This window comes from Rhinopithecus roxellana, chromosome 11 (assembly GCF_007565055.1).
Source record: "Rhinopithecus roxellana isolate Shanxi Qingling chromosome 11, ASM756505v1, whole genome shotgun sequence".
Classification (NCBI taxonomy): domain Eukaryota; kingdom Metazoa; phylum Chordata; class Mammalia; order Primates; family Cercopithecidae; genus Rhinopithecus; species Rhinopithecus roxellana.
Genome location: NC_044559.1, coordinates 43,590,267 through 43,613,656, shown reverse-complemented (window position 1 = coordinate 43,613,656; position 23,390 = coordinate 43,590,267). Strand labels below are relative to the sequence as shown.

The 23,390-nt window shown below is 45.4% G+C and overlaps 1 protein-coding gene across 2 annotated transcripts in view; it reads left to right on the top strand.

Moving 5' to 3' along the window:
• CPXM2 (carboxypeptidase X, M14 family member 2) overlaps positions 1-23,390 on the top strand; it is a 205,483-nt gene that overhangs the window by 140,122 nt on the left and 41,971 nt on the right. The window contains exon 14 of one of the 2 annotated variants that reach the window (XM_010357489.2): positions 5,645-7,035. The exons of the other annotated variant lie outside the window; for it this stretch is intronic. Coding sequence (XP_010355791.2) covers positions 5,645-5,898 — 254 coding nt within the window. The 3' untranslated portion in view covers positions 5,899-7,035. Of the gene's footprint in view, positions 1-5,644; positions 7,036-23,390 lie in introns of those variants that run through there. 2 annotated transcript variants of the gene reach the window in all.

Below are 23,390 nucleotides of genomic sequence, written 5' to 3'. Positions count from 1 at the left end.
TATTTTTCTTGATCAGGGAGGAGAGGCTCCTTCTCTGCAAACTGTTCCCATGATCCTGTCGTGCCAACAAAAGATCCCATTCCACCTGCCAGGAAGCAGACTTTGGGACATTAGGATGAAGTGAGGCTGGGGTTCAGGCCTGGCCCACGTACCCTTCATTGCCAGGCTCCCTAGCAGTGGGCCTGGCATAAAAGACCAAATATGCAAATGGGTGAACTGTGTCTAAAATGCCACAAAATTGTAGATTGCTGTATAATGCCATAAATTGCATTTTTCCCATCTAGTTACTGATTTCTTCACTTAATAATATTTTCTGAACATTCATACCATTTGTCACTAATCTTATAGCCATGAACCATGAGGCTTCACACTGAATACCATGGAATTTTGTACATAGTAGCCCCTCATAGGTGTTCATTTTTTCCATACATTTATTCACTATTCCTTAATTAATTCAGCAAATGTAGATTGCATAGCTGTAATGTGCCAGAGACCACGCAGAGTGTTGGCGATCGTTATGCATGAAAGGCTGTGTGATGTGGTTCTGCATAGGATTTGTATTTTAAACATTACAAATGAAGCTCCTTTGAAATGACAATTCTAGAAGAGCCTAGAACATTCCTTGACTATTTAGTGCTTTGTATGCAATGTGAGAAAACATAAGAGTTTTGAACTGAGTGGGAGATAAAAAGACCCTGGGGCCCCATAAGCCAAGATGGAATACTTTGCCTCATGGGTGCTGAGTTTCAAGCCCCTGCAATCAAGGAGACAGTTTTGATGAGCTAATGGGAAATGCAACTCCCTCCCTTGATTTTCCCCGCTATAAATAATTTCCCAGTGTATTATCATGACAGATAAACTCCATACTTTACACACGGCTCTTTATTCTGTTTCAGAATCTTCGGTTCTCAAGAAAAGCTCTGAATTTGCCTTGATTTCTGTCTGAGGTTTATGTGATCTGACAAGTTTTATTTTGGGATGGATTTTGCATAAAGTAAACAGAGGTATTAAATGGAATTCCACAGGGAGGGAAGCTGGTAGGAATGCTTTGAGTTAGATGCATATCAGTGCGTTGGACAGACACCCGGCTCACCGTTCCACACAACTGTCCTTTACTTGGTGGGTGCTGACCTGACCTGCTCTTGTGGACATTCTTTAGACCTGAGTTGCCCCTTCTGCCCATGTATAGGAGATTGGTCAGGGTGGTGGGAGAAATTATAAGGAAAGACAGAAACCTTCTTAGAAGGTCAGGAGGTTTTGCAAACACTTCAGAAGGGCAGAGTAGATAACAAGGGAATGTAAAGCAATTTATCTAGATGAATTTGTTTACTTATGTCTCCAGAAACCAACCTTTGATCATTTGTCTGCAGGACTGCTTTCTACTCGGGGTGGTCGACAATGTTAATTGTGTTTGCTCCAAGCCTTTGTCATTAAATCTGTACTAAATAAATACAAACATTTCTGGTTTATGGGGGCTGCATTCTTGTCAGTGGTGCTAAGTCATGCAGTCCCCTAGCCACACGCTCAGGCAAAATACTTGTGTCTGCATACTTCTTCCATCCATTGCTTGGCCAGAGTCTGTGGGACAGGCTTGGCACGCATGAATGCCTGGGATGCCCATTATGTGTTGACTTCCACTGCAACTCCCTAGAAGGTTCACCCTGAACACAGACCTGAGCACTTATGGGGACAGCAGCCCAACACTGCATCTCCTGCTTTTCATATTGTGATTCCAGACTTTCCCAGTGGCTGGAGACAGAAAAAGAGAAAATGAGAGCCTCAAGGAAGACATTGGGAAAATAGCCAAGAACTGAGGACAGTGTGCCTTGCCAGGCCAATGAGGGCATCAGGCAGATCTGTATCTCCGCAGTAGAAGCTTTCAGATGACAGGGCCAACGCCCCTCAGTCTGATTGTGTGAACCCACACACAGTCCTGATCATTGTATTCATTCTTTTGACCTTTCTTATTGAGCTCCTACTGTGCACCAGACTGGAAATACTGCAGTGAGTAAAACAAGTATGGCCTCTAAAAGTACACATTCTAGTGAAGGAAACCTAGAGATAATTCCAAAGGAAGATTTAAAAGTTTACTACGCACTGTGATCAGTGCCATGAAAAAAAATAAATCAAGTGATATTTACAGATAGATGGGAAAGCCAAAGAAGGGTCCCTCCCTAAGGGGACATACACAGGCTGGCCTTTAGAAGAGCAAAGAATAGCATTCCAGTGGAGGGAACAGTAATTGCAAAGGCTCAGAGTCAAGAATCAAGAAACAAAAGGAAGCCTTGTGTGGCTGGAGAGAGGCTGGGTGGGACCAGTGGAGCGCAACGATGTGGAAGGGGCCCACAGGATCTGCGTTGGGTTTTGCTCTAAGCACTGAGCCCTTATCTGAATGGGGTGAACCCTCAGGCTCACAGGAACACTGTCTCCACCTGCTTGTCTATTTCTCTTCAAAATTAGAGGGCTTACCTGACAGGGCCACAAGGACAGAACAAATTTCTTGAAAATTAGTAAGAATAGCTTCCATTATTAAAAACAAACTCTAGGACTGGCACGGTGGCTCATTCCTGTAATCCTCGGCACTTTGGGAGGCCGAGGCGGGCAGATCACGAGGTCAGGAGTTCGAGACCAGCCTGGCCAATATGGTGAAACCCCATCTCTACTAAAAAAAAAAAAAAGAAAAAGAAAAAAATAGTACAAAAATTAGCCAAGAATGGTGGTACGCACCTGTAATCCCAGCTACTCAGGAGGCTAAGGCAGGAGAATTGCTTGAACCCGGGAGGCAGAGGTTGCAGTGAGCTGAGATCAAGCCACTGTACTCCAGCCTGGGCAATGGAGTGAGACTCTGTCTCAAAAAACAAAACAAAACAAAAAATCGAACTCTAGGCATTTAAAAGGAATCTTGCAAGGCCTGACTTTACAAAGGGTGAAAGGAAGTGGACCTGGCACAGGAGTTGGGAACAGCAGTGGGAACAGTATATGCAAAACCCAGAGGTGTAAGATGTGTGTGTCCTGAGACACCACTGCAAGGCACTCAGAATGGCTGGCACAAAGGGGTGTGAGATACAATAGGGATGGGCAGGAACTGGGACCTCAGAGGCTCCGGCCACCCAAGGACTTTGGATTTCATCACCATGTGGCCCTGGGATAATGGCAGGTTTAGGGAGTAAACACCATGATGTGTATAAGAAGGCCAGCAACAGCACAGAGGGTGGACTGGGGAGGGGGCAGGGAGAGCTTCTTCTGGCTTTTTCGGGGACAAGGGGAATCACAAAGGCTTCTTATTAGAAACATGAACTTGAGCCAGTTATGCTGATAACCATTAATTGTGGGTTTCTTTCACTGCTCAGCTTACTGAGGACCTCCCTTGGTGAGAACCTAGGCTGCCCCCTCCCTGAGGTGTTTAACCTCCAAGTGCCATTAAGTCAGGTGCTCCCACTGAAAGGTCTGCTTCCAGGGGCCTCCAATGTCCAGCGCCCCACAGCAGTTGGTGGGGGCAGGCTCTTGGCCTTAACTAATCCCCTCTGAGTACCCTTGGTAGTTGAGACCTGATACGCCCCGCTTCTCAGGCCAGTAAGCCGCATGCTCTCCTGGTCGCTCACTTCTCTCCAGCCCATTCAGATGAACCAATGTTCTGACCTGTTCGGTGTTTAATCCAGGAGGATAAACGGCATGCGTGTTGAGCACAGAAGAGGAAAACACAGGCTCTACAGGTGCCTACAGCTTTAACACAGAGCCGAGGCAGGAAGCAGAGGCCATTTCCACTCTTAAGGATGCGCTGCCCAGTAGCAGGGAGAGGGGAGAGGACAGGGAGGGCACGTGGAGGAGGTGGCTCACTTGGGCTTGTCAGGGACTGTGGGAACCCTGAGGGAGATCTCCAAAGACAAACTTTACTGTGAGGCTTGAGTCACCTGCTGGTAGAATTCAGGCTGTCAATGTGCTCCTGAAAAGGTATGAAGTGGCATTTTATTTAGTTGAAGAACTTGCCATTTCATTAAAAAAGACCCAGGACATATGCCAGGGAGCCGCCCACCTGAGCGTGTACCTGGGTCTGTCAAATGAGTCCTGTTTTCCTTTCAGCTCCTTAATGATGTACATGTGGTAAACGACTGCCTCCACATTTCACTTCCCGTCACGTCCTGTGCTCCTGTGAGCTCAGCGTATTGCACTGGGTGTCTCGGATGAATTGGGATTAGAATGTTCATGATTTCAACATGATGCTTCAAAGTGTTGGAGATCGGTGTATATGGGAGATGTGTATTTACAAACACATACATAGTTTTCTTCCATCCATTAGAAGACTTCAGGACTTGTTAAGACAAGCAAACCTTGTCCAGGGACTACTAAGTACTTGATCAAACCCAACCTTTTCTCAACCTGGCTCCAAAACTTTAGACTGGTCAGGACGTTCAGATTGTCACAAGTGAAAGACTGCTGATTACTAGCTGTGTGACCTGGAGCAGGATACTACACCTCTCTGGGCATCAAATTACTCACATAGAAAAGGGAATAAGCGTGCAGCCTCTATCACAGAGTCACTTGGAGGGTTCAGTGAGCCAGTGCCAGCCTCGTCTTTCTGTGTGTGGGTAGTGTTCTCTGGGATGGCCTCTGGTGTCTCCTTTTCTGTCTCATGGTCTCTGATATGCTGTAGATCTAAATGTTCTCACCAGGCTGTAGGCTCTCTGGGAGGAGTGATCTCAGCCTAGAACCTGTCTTTTTCTTTTTTTTTTTTTTTTGAGCCAGAGTCTCACTCTGTCACCCAGGCTGGAGTGCAGTGGCATGATCCCAACTCACTGCAACCTCTGCCTCCTGGGTTCAAGCGATTCTCCTGTCTCATCCTCCAGAGTAGCTGGGATTACAGGCACCCACCACCATACCCAGCCTCCCAAAGTGCTGGGATTATAGGCGTGAACCACTGCACCAACACAGGGATCCAGCCTAGAGCTGAGGATGGACCCAGGTCATGTTAGGTGCCTGGGAGGTAATCGGCCGGTGGTTACCTGGGTGCATGGGCGCCACCTCAGCTCCAGCCTGGGTCTCATGTGGTCTTAAGGCTCCTCTGCCCCGCAGCATCCATGTATAGATGCCCCCGCAACTCCCAAGTCTCTCCAGGCCCCAGCCAGGGAATGGGGTACAGGTGCCAGGGCCTCTCCTGGGTCATCTGACCTCAGCCCAGTTAGTCCTTTCCTTCTCTTTCCAGAAGTGAAGAGCCCACGCCTTTAAAAAATGGTTATTGTGTACTTGCAGCCACGCTAAGGAAGCCAGGAGGCCCTGCACTGATGGCTTTTCAAGATGGCATTTTGTGACAAGGGCATACCGTTTGGAAGTTCAAGTTCATAATGAATGGCTCATATTGTCACAGAGCAAGGAGCATTAGCGATCGGCTCTCCAGCTTTGCTCCTGTGTACTGACACTGCGGGAAGCCTATACCTCGCTTCCCTGTTAAAACCATTAAGGCAGCTTTCAGAGAGGAAAGCATCTTGGCTTCCAAATGCATTAAGAATTTGCATCTGCAGGAGCTAGGATTCCACGTTGCCAGCCTGAGAGTCTCTCTCTGGCCCAGGGAGCTGGTCTTGGAGGAGGGCTGGCGGGATTTGCATTAGCAAAAGCTGCTCTGAGTCTCCCCTGGTTTTCTTTTCCACAGCCAACGATGGGGATTACTGGCGCCTCCTGAACCCTGGAGAGTATGTGGTCACAGCCAAGGCCGAAGGCTTCACTGCATCCACCAAGAACTGTATGGTTGGCTATGACATGGGGGCCACACGGTGTGACTTCACACTTAGCAAAACCAACATGGCCAGGATCCGAGAGATCATGGAGAAGTTTGGGAAGCAGCCTGTCAGCCTGCCAGCCAGGAGGCTGAAGCTGCGGGGGCGGAAGAGACGACAGCGTGGGTGACCCTCCTGGGCCCTGGAGACCCATCTGGGACCCACGCAAATTAAACCAACTTGGTAGTGGCTCCATAGTGGACTCGCTCACTGTTGTTCCCTCTGTAATTCAAGAAGTGCCTGGAAGAGAGTGTGCATTGTGAGGCAGGTCCCCAAAGGGAAGGCTGGAGGCTGAGGCTGTTTTCTTTTCTTTGTTCCCATTTATCCAAATAACTTGGACAGAGCAGCAAAGAAAAGCTGATGGGAGTGAGAGAACTCAGCAAGCCAACCTGGGAATCAGAGAGAGAAAGAGAAAGAGGGGAGCCTGTCCGTTCAGAGCCTCCTGGCTGCCTGGAAAAGGATTCTGCTGCTTCCCCTGTTTGCGTGACAGCAAAGGTTCCACATGCATTTGCAATTTGCACAGCTAAAATTGCAGCATTTCCCCAGCTGGGCTGTCCCAGATGTTACCATTTGAGATGCTCCCAGGCATCCTTCGAGAATCCACCCTCTCTGGCCCTGGGACATTGCAAGCTGCTACAGACAAATTCTGTGTTCTGTTGACAATAGTGTCATTGCCAAGTGCACATCAGTGAGCCTCTTGAATCCATTTAGTCTCCTTTTTCAACAAAGAAGTGTGTTCAGAAAAGGAGAGAGAGGCTGAGATCATTCAGGAGTTTTGTTGGGCAGCAAGCATGGAGCTTCTTGCACAAATTCTGGGTCCATAAAGAACCCCCAAACTCCCTGCTGATCCAGTAGCCCTGGAGTCTCCCCAGGTAGGGAAAGCCAGAGGTGCCAGCCTTCCTGAGGGGCCAGATAATTTAGCCTGGATCTCCTCTTTTACCTGCTAGGACTGGAAAGAGCCAGAAGGGGGGGTGGCCTGAAGCCCTCTCTCTGCTTGAGGTGTTGCCCTGTGTGAATTGCGTGCTCATGGGCTGGCCTCATGTCAGTCTGGGAGTTATTTTTGATATGTGGAATGCCAGATCTTCCAAATTAGGCTAATTGTAATGAAAACCTCTTAGGATTATCTGTGGAGCATCAGTTTGGGAAGAATTATTGAATTATCTTGCAAGAAAAAAGTGTGTCTCCGTTTTTGTTAATGTTGCTGCCTCATTGACCTGGGAAAAATGAAAAAAATAATAATAATAAAGAAAGCAAATGGAAGACCCTTCTGGTGTGTTTGGCTTTTCTGGGTAGGCTTGCAGCCACCCCACTACCTCTTTCTGAGGTTGGTCAGCCTAGACAAGGTGCCTGCTTGGGGGTGGCCATCCTACACCCCGACTAAGCTCAGCACTGATGCTGACAGCACTATGTTCCCTGCCTCCTTCCTAGGAGAGACACATGTTTGGGACCCACTATTGGCTCTTGGAGATGCCTGTGAGCATCTTTAGAGAAAAGATTCTCGTATAGCTTTTGCACAATCTATACTCAGGGTCAGCTAACTTTTCTTTAAAAGGGTCACTAAATATCTTAGGCTTTGCAAGCCACACAGTCTCTGTCATAACCACTCAGCTCTGCTATTGTAGCACAAAAGCAGACATACACAGTACAGAAATGAATGGGCCAGCACTTTGGGAGGCCGAAGTGGGCAGACTGCCTGAGGTCAGGAGTTCAAGACCAGCCTGGATAACATGATAAAACCCTGTCTCTACTAAATATATAAAAATTAGCTGGGTGTGGTGGCACGTGCCTGTAGTCCCAGCTACTCAGGTGGCTGAGGCAGGAGAATCATTTCAACTGGGAGGCATAGGTTGCAGTGAGCCAAGGTCACATAACTGCACTCCAGCCTGGATGACAGAGAAAGACTCCGTCTCAAAAAAAAAAAAAAAAAAAAAAAAAAAAAAAGAAATGAATGGGCATGACTGGATTCCAGTACATCTTTATTTACAAAAACAGGTGGCAGCTGGATTTGGCCTGCAAGCTAGGGCATAGTCGCATAGTCAGCTCCTGCTATAAGCTGTTGTTGGCTGATAGAACTTTCCGTGATGATGGAAAGGTCTTATTGTGTGCTGTCGAACGCCACAGCACTGGCCATGTGTGGCTATTGTGGCTATTGAGTACTTTAAAGGTGGTCAGTGAAGCTTAAAAACTGGGTTTCTCGTATTATAGAATTTTAATTTTAATTTGACTTTTAATAGCCACTTGTGGCTAAAGGCTACATATTGGACCACACAGATCTCAACTAAGCCCATGGTAGGAAAATCTGACCCTTGCTGCAGTAGATATGGAGGTGGTGCTATAAAGCATTTAAAACTATAAACCACCTTTGTATTTCAGAAGGTGGAGTTGCGAGGGTGAAAGAGATGATGGTGCAAGTGACCCTTCTGGGCCCTTGAGACATGTCCTGGACCCACAATTTAAACCCGAGCAATGCCACATTTGCTTGGAAGATTGTGGGTTTGTCCAGTCCCTGCCATGCTGACCCAGAAGCCAGGTCCTGGCCCTTGGTGCCGAGATGGCTCGGACTCATTTCCAGTAGTCAGCTCTGGAACTTGCAGCGCTACTGCACACAGCCTACTGCGTCCATGCCATTCTAGGCCCTCCCTGCAGCCTTGTCACCAAACTGAGCCCGTTTGCAGGCACCTTGGGATCACAGGCAGGGGCTCTGCATTCAGGGCTGGCCAGGACTCTTTGGTGTGTGATGTGAAGTCAGGCATCCTCTCTAATCTCTCATCTACTCCTGCAAAGTAAAGCCCTCAGGCTTCATAGACTCTAAAGGTCAGGCTGGCTGTGGCATCCGATGATTTCTGGCAGAGAGCCGACATCCTGGATTCCTAAAGCTCTGTTCTGTTGGAGTCACTTCTCTCCTCGGCCCCTCCATGACACAGCGGCTCCTCACTGGACCTTCAAGCCCACACCACCTTCCTTGACTCGGAGCCTGGAATCTCTCTCCTACTTGCCTTCTCTCCTGCTTTTCAGTCGGAATTACGCTCCTAGATCTTTCCCTAGGTTCAGCTTGGGTCTCTGCACACAGCTGAAAAACCCTCCTGCTTCTCTCCAGTCCTGTCTCAAATGCCACCTCCTCCAGGAAGCCTTTCCCTTCTCAGGACCATGGTGATTTCTCACTCCTTTGAACAAATCTGCAGAGCCCTCAGGGCCTCTCAGAGGGGTTGTGTTACTTCGGGTCCTCTCGGCTGTTGGTCTGGAAGCTCCCAAGGGCAGGACCTGCGTCCTCCTTGGTTCCCACTCCTGCAGGGCCGCTCCCCACTGCAGCAGGCGCACCATGAACACATGTGAAGCTGAGCCAGCCTCTGCCATGTGGTGCTGTCTTTGTAGGATTCCCTTAACAAATTCACAAAATGTGACTTGATAAATTGAAAAGCTATACTTTGAATTTCTTTGGTGTCTTTTTACCTCTTCAAGAGTCTTCATTTTTATAAGTAAAATCTGGTACTTGACTGAGTAGAAACACATCCACAGATTGACAGGCTGTTTGTTTGAGATGTTTTTCTGCAGGATAAAATCAACCAACGTGGTATGTCTCTTTCTGGCGGAGTCCAGTGCCTGTCTACTGTCTTCATCCTCCCACGCGGGTCCTAGGAGGGCCGCAGCAGCATCACCCTCTTTCATGTCTGTTTTATGTTGAGGGGCACTTAAGGAGCTGTGCAGAGCAGGAGCTCAAATCAGCATTTGTCAGCAATCACAGGCCACTTTCTATGAGTTTTGGAGCCCGGTCTTTACCAGGAAACTCCAGGCATTATTCAGTGTACACAACGGCATTACAACACCTTGAAACTGTCATGTGGTGTTAGCACACAATCATACCAGGAAAGAATCCCAGGTTTGCAGCTTTAGAGGCTGCCACCCTGCCTGAAGAAGCCCACATGTCCATGCCACTTTGTGCTGTGTCCCTGATCCCATGGGGTGGTCACAGTGTGGAGGGAGCTGCTGCTTACGGAGCCACAACCCAGCAGGCCTGGCCAGAAGGAGGCAGAGCCTGGCTCACAGCAGCCCAAATCTGCCTCTACTACTGAGCTCTGTGTACTAGGGTGACCTGTCCTGAGACCATGGGGGCTCTTCCTCCTGTCTGTCGATGCCCCTGACAAACACATCCCCAACTTCCCAGTCAATGCACAGGAAATCAAGGGAAAAATCAGAAAATAAGTTCATGGACCACTGCAGTGGCTCACGCCTGCAATCCCAGCACTTTGGGAGGCTGAGGCAGGTGGATTACAAGGTCAGGAGATTGAGACCAGCCTGGCCAAAATGGTGAAAACCCGTCTCTACTAAAAATACAAAAATTAGCCGGGCGTGGTGGTGCATGCCTGTAATCCCAGCTACTCAGGAGGCTGAGGCAGGAGAATCATTGAACCTGGGAGGCAGAGGTTGCAGTGAGCCAAGATCAAGCCATTGCACTCCAGCCTGGGCAATAGAGTTAGACTCCATCTCAAAAAAAAAAAAAAAAAAAAAAGTTCAGAGAGCTGAAACACATGCGGCAGAGCCTTCCAGTATCTTCCGGTGTATACAGAGGGCAATGGCAGGTCTTTAGAGCTGAGGGGCAGCCATGAAGTCAACGAGCCTGGGGATGGCACCTAGGCTTCCTCTTGCAGGCCACCTCTGGTTTATCGGTAGTCCTTGCTTGGAGCTCTGTGTTAAGAAGAATTCTGAGGCAGAGAGCTGGCTTAATGATTACCTATGTCTGCTCTGGGTATGGCAAAGGTGAGGGCACGGATGCCTGCTGTCTCCATCCCTAAGCTAGTCTAGTCCCCCTGTGGGTAGAGACAGGAAAAATGAGGCCCAGGGAGGGGCATGAAGTGTCCAAAGTCCCGTTTCAGTTCATGCAGAGGCTGAACTCTCAGGACAGTGCTCTTTCCACTGCTTGCCTGGGAACCTGTAATTAGGTCTGGGCGCAGGCCAGGGGGCTGAGCCTCTTGACCTGCAGGGCCAACTTTCCCAGGAGCAGCTCACACGCTGGGCAGTGACCGAACATTGGGAACCATGGGTGCATTTCAGCAACCAGAGGACAAAGGATGGAGGCCTTGTGTGATGAAGGTGGCTGGGGAATCTGCTAAGGAGAAGCCGATTGAATATGTAGCAGAGCCGGCGGAAGCTCATCGGGCCTGATTCTGGATGTCCTTTGCTATCATAGCTTCCTGTCGGCTTGAGATGACCTAAGAGCCGATGATGTCCTGACTTCCCAAAAGCTGACAGTTTTGATTTGCAGTTGGTAACGCCCAATTCGATTTGCGGTTGGTAAGGCCCGATTTAATCTGCAGTTGGTAACGCCTGTCCTATGTGCAGCTTCCACATCCTTTGCAACCTGGTTGGTTTGCTGGGCACTGCGGGGATCAGCACCACCCTGGCATTTCTTGTTATCTAATCTGTCTCGAGGGCCAGCCTGACAGAGGAAGAGGACAGTAGTTCTACCCAGTGCTCACAGGTGCTATGGATAGTGGACTCTGTCCCTGCCTCACACATGTGTCAACATCTGCAGGGAAGGCCACTTTCTGGAGCCCTCGCCCAGCCTCCCTGAGCAAGGCTGAGTGGTGAGTATCCACTGAAATGTCAGTCCATCATTGTGAGTCAGCACCCACCCGCCTCCCTCACCTCCAAGGCCTTCAGGATAGCAGTCAGTAAAGCAAAGTGTCGGAGAGCAATACATTCAGTGCTGTTCTCTTCAAATTATCTCTAAACAAACATTTAAAAAATTCTGTTTTGAAATGCAAATCAAAACCACAATGAGATACCACCTTACACCAGGCAGAATGCCTATTGTTAAAAAGTCAAAAAATAACTAGGAGATATCCCACTCTCACCATAGTCCACTTTTGTTTCAGATCATTTTGATGCTGAAAGTCTAAGCATTTCAAATATATCACATTGAACTGAATCCCCATGACAATCCTAAGAGGCAGAGATTCCTATACACATTTTAGAGATGTGGAAACAAGTCCTGGGGATATGAGGTGACTTGTTTAAAGTCGCTCAGTTGGCAAGAGGTGGCACTGGGACCAAACTAAAGCTCATCCACCCCAAAGCTCCATCTTTTCCTTCTGTATCCCATCCCCAGGGAAGTATAGTGACACAGGTTAGGTCCCTGCACAGCCTAGGGTAAATTATGTACTTTATGAATCTCAGTCTACTCATCTATAAAATGGGCATAGTAGGCCAGGCACGGTGGCTCACGCCTGTAATCCCAGCACTTTGGGAGGCCGAGGTGGGCGGATCATGAGGTCAGGAGATTGAGATCATCCTGGCTAACACAGTGAAACCCCATCTCTACTAAAAATACAAAAAATCAGCCAAGTGTGGTGACACGCGCCTGTAATTCCAGCTATTCGGGAGGCTGAGGCAGGAGAATCGCTTGAACCTGGGAGGCAGAGGTTGCAGTGAACTGAGATCACACCACTGCACTCCTGCCTGGGTGATAGAGCGAGACTCTGTCTCAAAAGAAAAAATAAGAAAAAAGATGGGCATAGTAAACAGGGCCTACCTTGCATATCCTGGGGCTCCAGTGAAGAGCATTTAGACAGGCACCCGGCACATGGCAAGTACTGAGATGCAGAGCAGCTGCTGATTACTGTTTTCAGGTACTGTGTTCCCAGCAGTGTGCTATTTAATACCCCTTGTCATCTTCACAACTACATTTAGAGGTAAATATTATGATTCCCTTTTTTCAAATGAGGAAAGGCTGAGGGCATGCATAGATGTATGTAGTTAGATGTTGTAGTATGGTTTTTCCAAGTTAATCACCAGGATGGAAGAAGCTGTTTTGACGCACTCCTTACTTTGCTCTTGAAGCCTGCATTAGCTGAGTGGTGAGGGAAATGGGAGCTGAGCCCAGGAGGGAAGCAATCAGTTACAGAAGCAGGTTTCCTGGCCATGGAAACCCTTACTGCATGGGGTTGGTGTTCAATGAATTTTTGTTGAAAATAATGGCCCCTGTCTGACTCTGCCATGCTCTTCATCCTCCCCAAGCATGAGCACAGCTGTCAGGCTCCCTGTGGGGACTAGGGGAAGACAGCAAAGGCCATGATCCCATCCTTTGGGCATTGCTCCTTTCCAGCTCCTGGAAGTCCAGAGACTCCACAATATCAGGTTCCAGCTCTGGGCCTTCTGCCAACTTGCAGGGAAAAACAGCACCGGGGCTGGGGTGGGAGCAAGAGACGGGGCCTTGAGGCCTATGGAGAAAGGCAGCCCCAGGCCACTGGAGAAAGAAAAAAGCCCTCCTCACTGCACTTCCCTGGGGATGGGATCGAAAAGGAAAAGATGGAGCTTTGGGTTGGATGAGCTTTAGTTTGGTCCTAGTGCCATCTCTTACCATCTGAGCAACTTTGAGCAAGTCACCTCATTGCCCTGGGACTTGTTTCCAAATCTCTAAAACGCCTATAGTAAGGTCTGCCTCTTAGGATTGTTGCGAGGATCCAATTCAACGTAATATATTTGAAATGCTTAGACCTTCAACGTGGAAATGATCTGAAACAAAAGTGGGCTATTGTTAGAGCAGAGTGCAGCCCACTTTAGAGAACAGACCAACAGTTTCTAAAAATGTTAACTATGGAGTTCCCATATGATCCAGTGATCCTAGTCCTAGGTATATACCCAATAGACATGAAAACATATGTCAACATAAAACGTGTGCACAAATGTTTACAGCAGTGTTATTCATGACAGCCAACATGTAGAAACAACCCAAATGCCAAGGGGTGAATGGATAAACAAAATGTGGCATATTCAGACCGCAGCATATTATCTGGTAATGAAAAGGAATGAAATACTGATACACGCTACAACATGGATGAACCTTGAACACATTATGCTAAGTGAAAGAAGTTAGTCACAAATGGCCACCTCTTGTGTGGTTCCATTTATATGAACTGTCTGGAACAGGCAAATCCGTAGAGACAGAAAGCAGATTAGTGATTGCCTGGGGCTGGGGTGATAGGAGATTGAGGAGGTGTTGGGGTGCGTGAAGGCTAAGGGGTACAGGCTTCCTTTAGTGGTTAAGTGTTTCAAAACTGATTGTGGTGATGGCTGCATAACTCTGAAAAGCCATTGTATATTCTAGACAGGTGAACTGTATGGTATAGATTATTTCACTCCAAGGTTGTTTTTTAAAAAACCATAACCATACCTCATTAAATAGGCATCATTTTCAAATATGACATTCCAGGCAAGACTTTGGTAGCTGTAATAGTCCATTCTCCCATTGCTATAAAGAATTGCCTGGCCTGTGAGGGGGCTCATGCCGGTAATCCCAGCACTTTGGGAGGATGAGGCAGGAGGATCCATTGAGGCCAGGAGTTCAAGACCAGTCTGGGCAACATGGCAAAATCCCATCTCTACTAAAAATACAAAAAATTAGCTGGGCATGGGGGCGTGTGCTTCCAGTGCCAGGTACTCAGGGGGCTGAGGTGAGAGGATCACCTGAGCCCAAGAGGTCAAGGCTGCAGTGAGCTGTGATCATGCCACTGCACTCTAGCCTGAACAACAGAGTGAGACACTGTCTCAAAAAAACAAAACAAAACAAAACAAACAAAAAACCCCCTGAGACTGGGTAATTTGTAAAGAAAAGAGGTTTAATTGGCTCACAGTTCTGCAGGCTAGGCAGGAGCATGGTGACTCAGGAAACTTACAATCATTGCAGAAGGTGAAGGGGATGCCAGCACTTCACATAGTTGGAGCAGAAGAAAGAGAGCGCAGAGGGAGGCTTTTAAATGACCAGATCTCATGAGAACTCTATCATTTAGGATGATGGTGCTAAACCATTAGAAACCACCCCTATGGTTCAGTTACCTCCCATCCGACCCCACCTCCAGCATTGGGAATTACATTTCAACATGCGATTTGAGTGGGGACACAGATCCAAACCATATTGGTTGCATAACCAATTTTTCGAGTTATATCCAAGTGAAAAAGGAGGACAGATTCCTACTATGCAAATAGCCATACCAAGCCATACAAAGTAGGGAGCCTCAGGAAGAGTTTCTCAATTCGGGAATTAAGAACCAAGGCAAATAAAATTCACTTTCCAAGTTGGTTCTCCACAAGCTCATTCATATTCTGGAATAAACTGACACTTTACCTGAAGATAGGTATCAGGAGTCTGTGAGGTCAGGACTGATTGACTAATGATACTAAGATGTTATTAACATGCAATACATTCACTGCTGTTCTCTTCAAGTTATCTCTAAACAAGCATTTAAAAATTCTGTTTTGAAATGCAAATCAAAACCACAATGAGATACCATGTCACACCAGTCAGAATGGCTATTATTAAAAAGTCAAACAATAACAGATGCTGGTCAGGTTGTGGAGAAAAAGGAACACTTAAACACTGTTGGTGGGAGTGTGAATTAGTTCAGCCATTGTGAAAGACAGTGTGGCAATTCCTTAAGGACCTAAAGACAAGAAATACTGTTCCACCCAGCAATCCCATTACTAGGAACATAGCCAAAGGAATAGAAATAATTCTGTTATAAACACACATTCACACAAATGTTCATTACAGCACTAATCACAATAGCAAAGACATGAAATCAACCTAAATGCCTATCAATGGTAGACTGGATAAAGAACATGTGGCATATATACACCATGGAATACTATGCAGCCATGAAAAAGAATGAGATCATGTCCTTGGCAGGGACATGGATGAGGCTGCAGGCCATTATCCTTAGAAAACTAATGCAGGAACAGAAAACCAAATCCTGCATGCTCTCACTTATAAGTGGGAGCTAAATGATGAGAACACATAGATAGATACATAGAGGGGAACAATGCCCACTGCAGTCTATTGGAGGGTGGAAGGTGGAGGAGCGAGAGGATCAGGAAAAACAGCTAATACTTGGGTGATGAAATAATCTGTACAACAAACCCCCATGGCACAAGTTTACCTTTGAAACAAACCTGCATATGTACCCCTGAACTTGAAATAAAAGTTAAAAAAATAAAATTATCTGTTTCAATTGCCAATACAGAAAACAGTGATAGTTATAACCCCAAAATCAAAAGTTTTATAAGGTCTTTCATAAGTTTTATGAGTGTAAGTTATCTGGATACCAAAAACATCTGAGAAATGTTGCTTTAGGACCAAACTACTGTTTTCCTTAAAAGACAAGCACACACTGTTGTATTTCTCTGTTAGTGCTGCTTCTAGCATAGTCTCAACAACTTCTATCAATTACAATTTTAACTAAAGTAAATAGTGTCTCTTTCATAGAGCAAACTGTGAAACATTAGTTGAGAACTGCTATCACATACCAGCATTTTAGCAAATTAACAACTCCTTAATTGATGCAACAGTTTCTATAGCCATATACCTACCTCTCGAGACGGGCAGATCACGAGGTCAGGAGATTGAGACCATCCTGGCTAACACCGTGAAACCCCGTCTCTACTAAAAAATACAAAAACTAGCTGGGCAAGGTGGCGGGCACCTGTAGTCCCAGCTACTCGGGAGGCTGAGGCAGGAGAATGGCGTAAACCCAGGAGGCGGAGCTTGCAGTGAGCTGAGATCCGGCCACTGCACTCCAACCCGGGCGACAGAGCGAGACTCCGCCTCAAAAAAAAAAAAAAAAAAAGAAAAAAAGAAACGCTACAAACAGCAAAAATGTACATGCTCACTAATATGGCCTGAGCATTTAAAAATTAAGAAGCAAACACCTATAAATTCAAAATTATGCTGAATAACCAGTGTTTCAGTATTCATCTTAGGAATAATCTAGGCATCCAATGATTATCTGTTACTTAATGCAATTTAATATCATCCAAAGGTTTAAATTACTTAAAGATCTTGGAAGGTATCTTCAGGCTGACAAACTATAAAGCAAGTGAAACAAACTTTTTGTTTTCCCAGTGCATTTATGGTGTAAACAAGTTATGTTTACACCATACTGGTTTGTTACACCATACTTGTTTGTTAACAAACAAAACTGGTTTGTTTGTTATTATGCCTAAGAAAATGGTGTAAATACCTTCGTTAAAAATATTGTTGGCCGGGCATGGTGGTTCACGTCTGTAATTTCAGCACTTTGGGAGGCCGAGGCAGGTGGATCACTACAGGTCAGGAGTTCGAGACCAGCCTGGCTAACATGGCGAAACCCCGTCTCTACTAAAAATACAAAAATTAGCCAGGCTTGGTGGCATGTACCTGTAGTCTGAGCTACTTGGGAAGCTGAGGCAGGAGAATACCTTGAATCCAGGAGGCGGAGGTTGCAGTGAGTCGAGATCGTGCCACTACACTCCAGCCTGGGTAGCAGAGCAAGACTCCATCTCAAAAAAAAAAAAAAAAAAAAAAAAAAAAAAAAAAAAAAAAAAAATCTTTATTTTTAAAAGGGCTAATTATCATCTGAGTCTTCAGGAGTCCTGATTTTTTTGCTGGTGGAAGGTCTTACCTCAATGTTGATGGCTGCTAACTGATCAGGGTGGTGGCTGCTGAAAGTTGGGGTTGATGTGGCAATATGTTCACGGCATATCCACAAATAGATTCCATCTTAAGAAACTATTTTTTATTTTTGCTTATCCTTAAAAAGCAGCTCTTCATCAGTTAAAGTTGTATCATGAGATTGCAGCAATTCAGTCACATTTTCAGGCTCCACTTCTAATTCTAGTTCTCTTGCTGTTTCTACCATATCTGCTACAGTTACTTCCTCCACTGAAGTCTTGGACCCTTCCAAGTCATCCATGAGGATTGGAATCAACATCTTTCAAACTGCTGTTGATGTTAATATTTTTACCTCCTCACATAAATCACAAATGTTCATGATGGCATCTATAATGGTGAATTATTCCCAGAAAGTTTTCAATTTACTTTGCCCAGATTCATCAGAGGAGTTACTATGTATGGCAGCTATAGTCTTAATAAACATATTTTTGAAATAAGAAGACTTGTATGACAAAATTACTTCTTGATCCATGGGCTGCAGAATGGATGTGGTGTTAGTAGGCATGAAAACAACATTAATTTCCTTGTACTTCTCTGACAGAGCTTGTAGATGACCAGGTACATTGTTGATAAGCAGCAGTATTATAAATAATCTCTTTTTCTGAGCAGTAGGTCTCAACAGTGGGCTTAAAATATTCAATAAACCATGCTATAAACAGATGTACTGTGATCCAGGCTTTTTTATTCCGCTTATAGAACACAGGAAGAGTAGACGTAGCATAATTCTTAAGGGCCCTAAGATTTTCAGAATGGCAAATATACATTGGCTTCAACTGAAAGTCACCATTAGCCTCTAACAAGAGAGTCAGCCTGTTCTTTGAAGCTTTGAGGTCAGGCATTGACTTCCCTCTAGCTATGAAAGTCCTAGATGACATCTTCTTCTCATGTAAGGTGGTTTTGTCTACATTGAAAATATATTGTTTAGTGTAGCCACTTTCATCAGTGGTCTTAGCTAGATCTTCTGGATAACTTGCTGCAGCTTCTCCATCAGCACTTGCCACTTCACCTTGTACTTTTATGTTATGCTTCTTTCCTTAAGCCTCATGAAGCAACCTCTGCTAGTTTCATGCTTTTCTTCTACGTCGTCCTCACCTCTCTCAGCCTTCATAGACTTGAAGAGATTTGGGGGCCTTGCTCTGGATTAGACTTTGGCTTCAGGGAACGTTATGGCTGGTTTGATCTTCCATCTAGACCACTGAAACTTTCTCCATATTGGCAATAAGGCTGTTTTGCTTTGTTAACACTTATGTGTTCGCTAGAGTAGCACTTTTAATTTCCTTCAAGAGCTTTCCCTTTGAATTCACAACTTGGCTGTTTGCCACAAGTTACCTGGCTTTTGGCTTATCTTAGCTTTCAACATGCCTTCCTCATGAAGCTTAATCATTTTTAACTTTTGGTTTAAAGTGAGAGATGTGTGACTTTTCCTTTCATTTGAACACTTACAGGCCACTGTAAGAATATTAATTGGACTAATTTCAATATCATTGTATCACAGGGAATAGGAAGGCCTGAGAAAAGGGAAAGAGATCGAGGAATGGCTGGTCAGTGGAGCAGTCAGAACACACACAGCATTCATTGATTAAGTTTGCCATATTCCATGGATGCAGTTCATAGTGCCTCAAAACAATTACAATAATAACATCAAAAATCACTAGTCACAGATCACCATGACAGATGAAATCAGAATGAAAAAGCTTGAAATATTGTGAGAATTACCAAAATGTGACGCAGAGACACAAAGTGAACACATGCTGTTGGAAAAATGGCACCAACAGACTTGCCCAATGGAGGGTTGCTACAAGCCTTCAATTTATAAAAAATGAGGTCTCTATGAAGCACAATAAAGCAAAGCACAATAAAATGAGGCATGTCTGGGTACAGTCTATCAGAATAATGATTCTATTTAGTTGAACACAAATTTACTTTTTTTGTAGCCTTAAACATTATCTAGGAATAATGCTAGCTTATTTGAGCAGTAAACCTGAATAAAGTTAGGAAACACTGTGTATAGTAGAATAAAATCTAGCTCATGTTATACGTAGCATTAATTAGAAGGACATAGCTGCCTTGTTATTAATCAAAATTATTAAGCTAGTTTCATTTGCCAAAGGTTTACCTTAATTATGTGGATTCCTAAAATGCTTTTAAGTTAGCTTTGACTGACAGACTTCAAGTATTCAAAGTTTAATGTCCTTATTTTCTAGTAATTTAGGAAAATTTCACTTCTAGAAGTGTTTGTATTCCAACCAAAATATAGCTCTTTAATTTTTTTTATTTTTAGACAGAGTCTTGCTGTGTTGCCCAGGGTGGAGTGCAGTGGTGTGATCTTGGCTCACTGCAACCTCCGCCTCCCGGATTCAAGCGATTCTCCTACCTCAGCCTCCCAAGTAGCTGGGATTACAGGCACGCACCACCACATCTGGCGAATTTTTGTATTTTGAGTAGAAACGGGGTTTCGCCATGTTGGCCTGACTGGTCTTGAACTCCTGACCTCTGATGATCCACCAGCCCCGGCCTCCCTAAGTGCTGGAATTACAGGCATGAGCCACCGTGCCCAGCCTAGCTCCTCTAATTTAAGAGACTTTTAAAATTTAATTTATGAATACCCTCTAGATATAGAAAAACATCAAATACACAATGAAAGGTAGTTTTCTGAATTACAGACACCTAGACTTATGATCCTGTAGACAGTTTATAGCTTCAATTCTACCATTTTAGCCGCTACTCATAAAAACTCACAGGTCCAAGTATCAAAGAGCTGTTGTCCTTCCTAGTAGGCACAAAATTATTATCTCCTTTCCATAGACAAATGGACAAACAAAAGACTGCTGAGAGGTGAGCTCTTACTCCCAAGAGAGGGCACTGGCCCCTCCAGGCATAGGGCTGCCCTCAGCCTTCAGGGCTCACTTTGCCTGTGCTTGGAGAGCCATAGTGCCTGGGAACGCTGTTCCCTGGAGCACTCCCCCACCAATAAGTGATCACACCAATGACTGATGTGGCTGATGTGGTGTGAGCCTATAAATACCCCAACTCTTTCGCTCCTAGATCAGGATATTCTGAGTTGGACCCTATACTGTCCCCTGAACTCCCCGTGGGACTGAGCCAGGGTTTCCCTTGGTGGGACTTTCTTTGGCATCACATCTTTGCTTGGTGCCTTCCTTTTCTGATCAAAGGTCTCCATGCCCCTACCAGGTTTTCTTGGACTCACTTTCCAATAAATTTCTTTCACACACATCCTTATCCCAGAAGCTGTTTCTGCGGAACTCAACCTAAGGTTCTACCTAATATCCCCTGCATCTTTCAGAACAGGACCCTGAGTATTTTTGGGAGAGCAATATTGTGATACGGTGATTTACAATCAGAAATATATATTTGGTCTCTGTCCCCGGGTCCTTGTAATTCCTGAGCCATAGAGGTGCTAGGTGCATCTTTTGTTCGAATGTTTGGTCTTTGACCTCAGTTCCTGATACAAAGCACCTAATCCCTTGAAATTTTCTGGGTGATAGGAGCACCTTTTGTTCTAAGGAGGCTACTCTTAGTGGGCTCCTGGATGGAGCTAATCACCAGAAATACTAAGCCATGATTAAAAGCTTGGAACTTCCAGCACCACATCCCATCCTCCAGGAGAGGGACAGGGGATACAGACTGAGTTAATAATTGATCATATCTATATAATGAAGCCTTCATAAAAATTCCTAAAAGATAAAGTTCAAAGAGCTTCTGGGTTGACTCAAATTCAGGTCTGTCTGATGGTGCAAAAGTCAACATCTCCAACCCATAAGTAACACAGAACGCAGGAACAATTTTGCTTACATTTTCATAATTTAATCTGCCTGAGAACTTTAGATACCAGAAGCCAAAACACTACACGGTGACTAAAAAGAATAACAGTGTTACTGGACTGATTTCAGCCATTTTCAGATGTTCCTTTATGTACTGAGGCCCTTTCCCAGCATCCTCCCCCAATCACCTACAATTTCTAACGTTGCCGGAGCTGTCACTAGGCCTCACCTCATAACTCAACAGCCATTGTTAGAATTAGAAGACAAGGGCCGGGCATGAAGGCTCATGCCTGTAATCCCAACACTTTGGGAAGCCAAGGCAGGCAGATCCCAAGGTCAGGAGATTGAGACCATCCTGGCCAATATGGTGAAACCCCGTTTCTACTAAAAAAAAAAATACAAAAAATTAGCCGGGCACGATGACACGTGCCTTGATTGAACCCAGGAGGCGGAGGTTGCTGTGAGCCGAGATCACACCACTGCACTCCAGCCTGGGCAACAGAGTGAGACTCCATCTCAAAAAAAAAAAAAAGGGAATTAGAGGACGAGAATAAAAATGTTTGTGTACACTGACCTTGTTGGAGCTGTGAATGCTGCTGCGTTCACACATTTGGGTGGAAACTTTCAGCCTGGTAAATACCTATCAGTGATCCTGGACAATTCTGAATTTACAGAGTATGAAAACATGCTATTTCCAAACATTGCTTCCTCTCTTCTAGTTGATCAGTAAACAAAGAACTTTATGAGATACTTACTCTGGATAACAGAAAAGGTCATGAGCTTCTTAGAGCACTTGCTTGCTTAGTTCTTTCACTAAGGATGAAATTATCTATGTTCCTAAAACCCTGATAAAGAAAGACATCCTGTTTGTGAAAGCAGTGGGTTTTGAGTCAGGTGATACAGGAAAGTGAGAGACTGAATATACAGTGCAAGGAAGGCCTGACAATTTATAACAATTGAATTCTGACCCATGACCTGCAGCAACCAGTCAGAAAACCAGCCTGGGAAACCAGCCTACTATTTGTAAGTCAGACTTGCAGGAAGCCAGGCCACTATGCCTATTGCAATCCAGGAAGCCACGCAGTAACCTCTGTAACAGTCTGTTCAAAACGACCAAGGCTCAAATAATAAAGAACCGCTTCCCTAGGTTTTATCTCTGCTTCCAACTTAGGACCAATCAGAGAAGGTTAGATTTTTCTTTTTCCCGTAACCAATGACATAGAATGTTCTGCTTCTTCTTAGCCCATCTACAGCTTCCTGTGCCTGCAGCCTCAGGTCTAGGCCCACAGGAAGCTTCCCTTTCTTCTGCTATGAAGCTCTCCCACTCTTCTGCCTGCCTTTTTTTTTTTTTTTTTTTTTTTGAGACAGGGCCTTACTCTGTCTCCCAGGCTGGAATGCAATGGTGAAAACATGGTTCACTGCAGCTTTGTTCTCCTTGGCTCAAGTGATCCTCCTACCTTAGCCTCCTGAGTAGCTGGGACTACAGGGACATATACCACCACACACAGCTAATTAGTTTTTAAATTTTTTGTAGAGATGGGGATCTCACTAGGCTACCCAGGCTGGTCTCAAATTCCTGGTCTCAAGTGATCCTCCTGCCTTGGCCTCCCAACTTGTTGGGATTACAGGTGTGCGCCGCTGTGCCTGGCCTCTCCCTGCCTTTCCCCTTTGAGTTTCTACGAAAACACAAGTGATGGTGACTGACTCCCTTGCTGAAGCAAGCTCAGAATAAACAGCTCATTCCCATTTGGTTGGTCTTTATTTCCACAAGAAAGAGGAATGGATTTGAATTCAGACTCTGTTACTCACTGCCTGTGTGATTCCAAGCAAGTGACTTCATTCTGCTCTGGCTCCTCAAGGAGGATCCTGGGCTGCTTTTAAAAATTCATGTTTTGGAGTCAACTCTATTGCTCTCATTTTTTTCTTTTTTTAGGACTATAGGGTAAATATTTTTTTCATTTACATGGCACTTTGCAATTTATAGAGGATTTGCACATCCATTATTTGTTCTCAGCAACCCCCTAGGGGAGGCAGGAAATTCCCCTCAGCTCCATTATGCAAATGAGGAGGTGAGGCTACCTCACAGAGGGCTGCACAGGTGGAGCCGTGCTAAGTGCATACCCTACCCTGACCCCTTTTAGTACAGAGGAGGCAAACCAAACCCATGCACTTGGCTTACAGGAGTATATTGTTCAGGATCCACTGCCTCTGGATAGTGGTATATGGACTCTGATTCAGAGCACAGTTTCTCTCCAGGTGCTGCTAACTGGCAACGTCCTTCGCCTGCAGCCCTAGCTTTTGTTTTGAGAATCTCTTTCCAGCTCAGGCTCTGTCTGTTGTGCCAACACCCACAGTACT